Raw genomic sequence first — 8,439 nt, 5'->3', positions numbered from 1 at the left:
TAGTTTTATTTCATCATCGTCTATTCATAAAAAAGGTAAAAAACAGTAGTTTTAATTCAATGTTCAACAGTTTTTTGTATAGTTGCAGAAAAATACCTTGTAACACTGTAGTTACATCATCTTTTCATCATTAAGATAAGAAAACAAAGATACTTAGAAACACATAGTGTTTATTTAACTAAAAATCAACATACATGCACGCATACATCACAGCAATACAAATATCTTCACTTTCTAAAAATCTAAATAATTTTTACATTGTTTAATTCTACAAATATACATGCACCTAGGAGCTAACAAAATAAATAATACTTTCAAAATACTCAAATAGGTTTCCATTGGACGATCGCCCTAAGATTGTCTGGGGCCAAAATAAATGGTTTTGTATTATCACTTGCCACGAATTGATTAATCTGATAATCCAACATGGTCTGATACTTGTAAACGTCAGTGCCCAGTTGTTGGGTTAAAGGACTGGTGTTGGTGGTAAAAATACCGGCGAATTGGCGTTTCCTGGCCAACTTCAGCACCTCGTCTTCCATAAATTGCATCACGGCAACGTTCTCTTTCGGTGTCAGCGACGAGTGAGTCGCCATCATGAAGGAATGCAAAATTTTACCTTTGCCGGCTGGTAACTTGTTATCTCTAATTGGTCCTTCGATGCTTTCCAAGAACTCAAATATCACAGTCAGTTTAGATGTAATCTCTACATCTGGTTCGTCTCTCGCATCGAAGTTAAGAGCTACTCCAATAATTTTGCCCGATTCGTTTTTGACGATAAAACTTAGATTTTTTTCCAGTAAAGGTGTCCATAAGGCGCCGATTAGTTCCTTGTAGTCGGCCTCGGATAGCTCGGAAATGATCAGCTGCTCCAGTTCAGCTTTTTGGTAGAAACTTGTGGTAACCATGCTAAAAAACCATTGATAAATATTGTGCATTGTAAATAAAAATATTGTAACCTTACTCTAAAACATTAGGCTGGAACTCATCCTTCAACAACTCGGAGCTGAAACTAGGTGGATGAGTATCTATTTTAGTGTCAGACGTCATCCTCTCCAAAACTTCCCCCAAATCCATCGCAGAGATAAAATCACCAATATCTAATACATAAACATAATAAAAATCAAACCTCGTTAAAAATTTAAAAGACTTACTTATATGGTATCCTTGTTCATTCAATCTGGAGATGGTGAAAATTGAATTCAGGGAGTTACCACCGATTTCGTAAAAGTTGGCGCTCGTTGAAATGGCATTTCTGGCAGATCTGCCCAAAACTGAAGCCACAGTTTCGAAGAGAGCTTGTGCCGCCTTCATTTTAGAAATCGGCACGCCTTGATAGTCAATATCCACTTGGTAGCTGTAATCGTCGTTGTTGTTGGTGTTTTCGTACGTCTTCAGAAGAGATTGCCTGTCTATCTTACCATTAACCAAAAGTGGTATGTTTTCAAGGATTATCACTTGCGGTACCATGTAGGAAGTCAAGATTTCCCGCAACAACTCCTCGATCTTGTGCTCGTTGATGAGAGATTTGGTGGTGACAAACGCCAGAAGTGCCTGGTTGATCTCTCCAGGTTTGTAACACAAAACCACACCTTTTTCCACCTCATCCAACGAGTTGACGGCCTTCTCCACCTCGGATAAGTCGACGCGGTGTCCGCGTATTTTAACCTGGGAGTCGGTTCTTCCTTCGTAAACGATGATACCTTTTTCCAGGCGGGCAAAGTCTCCAGTTCTGTACAGTTTGGCGTAGGTGGGGTCGATTGCCAAGGGGTTTTCCAAGAACTTATCGGGGTCTCTTCCGTTTACGTAACCTGCAGCTAAATTTAAGCCGGAGGCGAACAGTTCTCCGACCTCACCGGCCTTTACTGGGCGAAAGTCTGTGTCTAGGAGGTAAATTACGGTGTTGTCCACCGGCAAGCCGATGGGGATTTTGTCTTGGTGTTGCAGTTCTCTCGGTCCGGAAATGATATGGTAGGTTACATCTCCCATTATTTCAGTACTGCCGTAGAAGTTGCACAATTTGTGCTCATTCTCTGGGAAGTACTTGAAGAACTCTTCGGCAAGCGACACTACAAGGGTTTCCCCAGAACATACCCAGATTTTTAGATTGGACAAATATCGTTTTCCTTTCTGTAACAACGAAATACTCCCTTAAAAATTGAAAATTTATTTTAAAAACTGGCTTACCTGTAACTGAAGGTACATGAGCATCGAACGTAGAAGGGAAGGGACCAGAACGAGCCTTTCAACCTTGTAACCATCCAAAAGACCGATAAGCTTTTCTGGGTCCTGCGTGACCACTTTGGGAACAACCAGAATGGTCAGACCGTTTACCAAAGGCCCCCATATTTCGGAAACGCTGTCGACGAAAGTGAGTGCGGTCTTGAACACGCAGACTTTTTCAGTGGTCGCATAAGGAAAAGTCTTGAATTGCCACTGGAGCCGGTTCAGGATGACTTTGTGAGGCAATCGCACTCCTAAAACGGGTATTAAGCGCTTTAGCGGAATCCGTTTAATTGTCGCATTCGCTCGACACATAAATAGAGCGGCTGCGGTCTAGACAATTACTTTCGGTTAATCGATTAGTTTGTGTGCACTCGCAAGATGTTCCGATGGGTTTTAATCATTGTGAAATTTAAATAATTTAACTTGTTTAACTAACCTTTTGGTATGCCTGTACTGCCGGAAGTGTACAGAACTATGGCGAGGTCGTCTCTGGTGTGATGCACATTTTCGTCGTCGCCCAAGGGGTCTTCACTTTTATCTGAGGATTTGTTCATTAGCTCCTCCAAGGACAATTTATAAGTGTCCAAATAAAATTCCGAATCTATAAAATTATTCACACCGGTACTATAAAGTTGTTTCACTATTTAACTGTCATTTACCTTTATCATATATAATGAGGCTTGGTCTTGACTCTCTGACGATGTGTTCGATCCTGGCGCCGGGAAAAGCGTGATCCAAAGGCAAGTAAGCAGCTCCAGCTTTCCAGATCGCCAAAAGGACCACTACCAAATAATCGGATGGTACCATATTGACCGCCACTATGTAATCTCCATCTCCATTCTTCTGCAATTTATTGTTGACTATTTCTTGATGAATTGTTCTTGCCAGTTGGTTTGTAAGTTTGTCCAGCTGTTCATAAGTGTGTCGCCTTTCCTCACCGTTTTCTAAAGTCAAATTAAAGGGTAAAATTTGTTTGACTAAAAAAAATCAACGTTTTTACCATGAAAAATTAGGGCGTTGGTGTTTTTGTATTGTTGGGCCGCTTGCTGGAACAGTACGTGTATTTTGTTTGGTATTAATCTTCTGGTTGGGCCTTTGATGACCGATAGTTGGGGTATGGAACCCATCGTCTAGAAAAAACGAGTAACATTAATATAAACTAATGACCCATTGCGTTTTAGTAATAGATTAGTCCTTGGCAAATCAAAACGGACCGAATGACATAAATCATTGTTTAAAGTGTATAATTAAGTTCGGTTGCATTATTAAATGTCAATTGAATTAAATATATTTAAAATTATAATTAATACTGCACTCAACCAGTTGTAATTTACGTTAATGCAATGGTAAATTTAATGGTGAGAAATGTGTAAGAATCTGTGTACTATCATTATTCTTACTAGCAATAAATCATGTTAATTGTAATAAATTTAATTAGGCATAGTTTTTCATTCAGCCCAATGCCGCATTAAAAGCCACATTTTCTATTCAAGGTGATAATCTGATCGATAATAATTATTGACTATCAATGAAAAAAGCAATTTGTTTTAATATATTTTTATTGATTTAATATCTATGTTGTCTATACATTAATTAATCTTTTACTATCGTTAGTGTGGGCGATTACGAATTGTTACTTTTCACAAGCAGCATAAAATATTTAAATTGTTTTTCTAACATTTTACCATGAATATGGCATTTATTGTGTTGAATAACTTTATCTAATTAACTTAATAATCATATTTATTAATACAAGACAAGTTCAATTTATCAACAGGTAGAAAATGTATGAATATTAATGACAAAAAAAAAAAGAAATTAAGAAAATAAAACAATTTAATTTAAAATATTTTTATTAATTTAATATTTATATTCATTTTAAGCATAGACAATGCTTATACCAATCGAAAAGTTTCTTAATTCATTTCATTTCATTGAAAATATTGACGCTTTAATATACTCTGTATAAAATTTGGGAGCATTCATAACAGATCCTTATATGATGACCCTTGGTTAACATGTATACCAAAAATTGAGGTTTCAGCATCAAAATTGGCGACTTTACAGACATATTAATTAAACCATCAATGTAAAAATTTATTGAAAACCATTTTATTTGCAATTACATGTTGATTTTAGAATTTCCAAAAATATACAGCTATTATGTATTAATAAATAATTAATTCACGATAGAATAATAGCCAATAAAAAAACTTATTTTAAAAATAATTTCATATTGCTCACCCAGTTTTGGAAAAAACAAATTTACATGAGCAATAAATGTATTCATTTTAGAACAAGTTCCATGAAGAAGCCAGAAAAAATCCAACATTCGTAGAGAACACACGTATGTGAATAATCTTCATAATAATGTATTCAAGAACATCAAATGCAAAACATTTTTTATTACTGACCTTCTACAATACAAATGCTTATCGCCACAACATAAAACTTACTTGCGTAATCGGTAATCGCTTACAGTTATAACTACACAGTCGGAACCTTGGATTTCACACTTTTTCAACATATATTATTATTTATCTTTACAATCGTTTTTTATATGGTAAATAATTAATAAGTACATGATCTGTAATTACTTCTGTTGTAAAAAGTGATTTATTTATTCATCCATGCAATGTATTACGTTGGTTTCACTGACTGAGACAAGGGGAAGTACCAATATCTTATCGGTGGTTCCTCTAGTTCTAGGAATGTGAACCACGATGTACAAATTTTTGGCTCACAAGAAGTAGTTAGCAGAGAATCTTGCTTAACACCAACCTGACATTAAAATATTTATTAATCATTGTTTAATAATAGTGTGGTTTTTCTGTTAATTTTCATATTCAATCGGGAATATAAACAATTATAAACATAATGAGAGATTTTAATTCAAAAGGTTAAGACAATTATGCAAGTAATTTTACTGACCACAAACGCGACACTACTGTTGCAGTAAAATTTTTATTAATCACTACTTAAGAGCTGTGTGGTTTTTCTGTGAGTTTTCCCATTAAATATAGATTATCAACAACTACATATACGTAAAAAGGAGTTTAAATAAAAATGAAGTAAAATGTTTCAAAACCTGTCTGGTTTTCAGTAGGTTTACAAGATAACTGTTATTTTTAGATGTGACAATAAATTGTTCTGCGTCTTTTAATTATACCTATAACTGAAACTTTTGAGATAATTATTGGATTATCTTTAAAATTAGGTCAATCCAGGATTCTCGAAATATTTGTAATTAATAAGATAATTGTAATTAAAAATATTTTTCTTTTTTAATAATTTTTGTTTTCTTTTTCAATTAAGTCAGTGCCCCAATTTTTTTAATAATTAAACAGTTTGTAAATATTTGTAACAAAAAATATAAAACTTAAAGTTGAAATATCTTATTATGTTGCTATAAATTTGTTGACACAAATGAGAACAAAAATAAATATTTTTTATTTTCCATCTAATAATTATATTTGAACTTAATAAAAATTAAAAATAATATATATAACGTCTTTAAAATTATGTCAGTGAATTTATAATATTTAAAGATACATAAAAAACAGATTTTTTTTAATGAATTTAGTCTTTTCTTTAAAATTAAGTCAGTGCCCCCCAATTTTTTTAGTAATTAAATATTCTATGAAAATATTTTAAACAAAAAATATAAAACATAAAAAAGTTGAAATATGTTATAAGACTTGACATTTTTTAATGATTTTTGCCCCTTTTTTCAATTAAATTGAAAGTGTTCCCCAATTTTTTTTTAATAATTAAAGATATTTGTAACAAAAAAAATATAAAACTTAAAGTTGAAATATCTTACTATGTTGCCATAAATTTTTGTTGATTATAAATGAGAACAAAAATCAATATTTTTTATTTTCCATCGAATAATTATTTTTGAAACTTTGTAAAAATTAAAATAATATATATAATATCTTTAAAATTATGTCAGTGAATTTATAAAATTTAAAAATACGTAAAAAACAGATTTTTTTTAATGAATTTAGTCTTTTCTTTAAAATTAAGTCAGTGCCCCCTAATTTTTTAGTAGTTAAATATTCTATGAAGATATGTTTAACAAAAAATATAAAACTTAAAAAAGTTGAATTGTATTATTAGGCTACCAATTTTTTTCTTTTAATATTCCCATAAATTTTTATTGACTATAAATGACAACAAAAATAATTATTTTTTTATTGCACTGTTTATAAAATTTTAAAATAATAAAATGTTGATATTTTTTAAATGATTTTTGCCTTTTTTATATAATTAAGTCAGTGTCGCCCAATTTTTTTTAATAATTAAATATTCTGTGAAGATATTTTTAATAAAAAAATAAAACTTAAGAATCTTGAAATATCTTATAAGACTTTTTATTCTTTAAATATTGTAATAACTTTTTAATGACTATAACTGAGAACAATAATAAATATTTTTTTTTGAAACTGTTTATAAAATTTAAAAATAATAAAACATTGATATTGTTTAAATGATTTTTTTTTAAAATTATCTCAGTGTATTTAAAAATATATAAAAAATCGACATTTTTTAATGATTTTTGCTTTTTTTCAATTAAGTCAGAAAAGAAGTTGAAATGTCTTGTGCTTTTTCTTTAAAATTATTTTATTCAGTCTCTCCTATTTAATTATTAAATATTCTGTGAAGATATTTGTAATTAAAATATAAAAATTAAAAAAAAAATTGAATATTACCATTAATTTTTGTAAGGTACTAATGGCAAAAAAAAGAAATAATTTTTTTTTACAATCCTTTAATTACGGCTCCTAAACTTAAAAAAGAAATAAAAAGATGACTTTAACCTTATCTTTAAAATTCATTTAACTAAACGTCCTCCAATAATATTTAATTACGTCCTGATTAAATAAAATTAATTTCATTAATTTATTTTTAGAAAACAAATTGTTAAATTGTCGCAATCGATCGGACTGACTTACGCAGTATCTTCAGGAGAGTTTCCAAACACTGTCGCAATATACAAAAATATTTTACGACTCTCGTTCTATGTTGCACATGCACTTGTCACTTGCACTGTCCGATTGGCGTTGACCAAAAGCGGCTTGAATATTGCCAATTTAGCTGCGTGGACTAAAAGAGCCGAGTCGAGAAGGGCGAATTATATATTTGAAGAATCGACTTTGATGGTGGGGATCGTAATTGTGTGTTTCTGCAAAGATTTAATGGTTTTTGACACAGGCATTCCCCGGTTTCGCGTACCGCCGTACTACCGATAATACCGAGTGTGTCATACGTTTTTGTTCGGAAGCACGATTTCCAACGTCAACCAATGTTTGCCTTTAAATATATGACAAACTCACCACGTTAAACATTGCATAAATTAATAGATTTCGAATGTGACTGAATGATAAGTATGTTAATTCGTGACATAGACGAAAATAATTTCGGTCGTTGGCCACAAGAATCTTGTTATGTGATTTTTATTCTTATTTTCCCTGGACCAGTTTTGGCAGATTTAAATTCCTGCCGAGACACACACCTTAAATCATTTTCGGTACATTTATTGTTAATTTGAGCAGGAAGGGTGGTCCGGAAAGAAATTTATGTAGTTTCTAATGTGAAACTAATCGATTTGTCTATAAATTCAATTAAGGATTAAACTTGAGGATAAATTTCGAGATTAGTTTAATTACTTTTTCGGTTTGTGAACGGAATTTACATTTAATTGGGCACTTTCGCGTAATCAGTCGTGAAAAATAAATTCACTGAACATTTTCGACATTTTGAAATTCAAAATTGCATTGAAACTTTGGGGGAATCCCCAATTCTGATTAGTGTATTTTAATCATTTTTATTACTCTCTATGTTCATGTACTGTATTTAATTGATAAATTAGAACTGCTAATATTTGAAAAATCTGTAAAAGACAAAAGAGAATTTCATATCGTATTAGTCATTGTAAAGAATGATGTAAAAAAAGGAATAGATCAAAGGAATCTCTTTCTTTGATGCTAAGTTTATCGACTTCTGTCTGTTTCTGAATTTTTAAGGTGTTACATCCACTTTATTTTACGAGATACTACAAGAAGAATAAAAAATATTGAAAATGTACTCAAGGTAATAATCAGATATCTTAAATATTCCTTAAATTGGTCAATTAAAAAGAAATATGGATTTTTCTGATGTAATATTTGTAATTAAAAATATAAAAATTATAAAATTTACAGTGTCTTA

At 31.3% G+C, this 8,439-nt stretch overlaps 1 protein-coding gene across 1 annotated transcript; it reads right to left on the bottom strand.

Annotated features, from left to right (window-relative positions):
- Positions 1 to 154: 154 nt before the first annotated feature.
- Positions 155 to 7,423, bottom strand: LOC109601573 (zwittermicin A synthase ZmaJ). The gene is made up of 8 exons (XM_020017814.2): positions 7,185 to 7,423; positions 3,227 to 3,356; positions 2,886 to 3,170; positions 2,663 to 2,827; positions 2,188 to 2,477; positions 1,155 to 2,130; positions 965 to 1,100; positions 155 to 909 (listed from the first exon to the last, which is right to left on the bottom strand). The coding sequence occupies exons 2-8, from the start codon at positions 3,351 to 3,353 to the stop codon at positions 324 to 326; spliced, it is 2,565 nt and encodes an 854-aa protein (XP_019873373.2). The 5' UTR covers positions 3,354 to 3,356; positions 7,185 to 7,423; the 3' UTR covers positions 155 to 323.
- Positions 7,424 to 8,439: the final 1,016 nt, after the last annotated feature.

The sequence above is a fragment of the Aethina tumida genome, chromosome 5, assembly GCF_024364675.1.
Source record: "Aethina tumida isolate Nest 87 chromosome 5, icAetTumi1.1, whole genome shotgun sequence".
Taxonomy (NCBI): domain Eukaryota; kingdom Metazoa; phylum Arthropoda; class Insecta; order Coleoptera; family Nitidulidae; genus Aethina; species Aethina tumida.
Note: the sequence above shows the minus strand (reverse complement) of the source record. Positions and strands in the feature narration are given on the sequence as shown.

Bases quoted from the DNA above. Each gene is read 5' to 3' on its own strand.
- LOC109601573 (XM_020017814.2), bottom strand. From the start codon at position 3,353: ATGGGTTCCATACCCCAACTATCGGTCATCAAAGGCCCAACCAGAAGA. The intron at 3,171-3,226 runs GTAAAAACGTTG...ATTTGACTTTAG, and splicing joins CAACGCCCTAATTTTTCATG to AAAACGGTGAGGAAAGGCGA. The intron at 2,131-2,187 runs GTAAGCCAGTTT...TCGTTGTTACAG, and splicing joins TCATGTACCTTCAGTTACAG to AAAGGAAAACGATATTTGTC.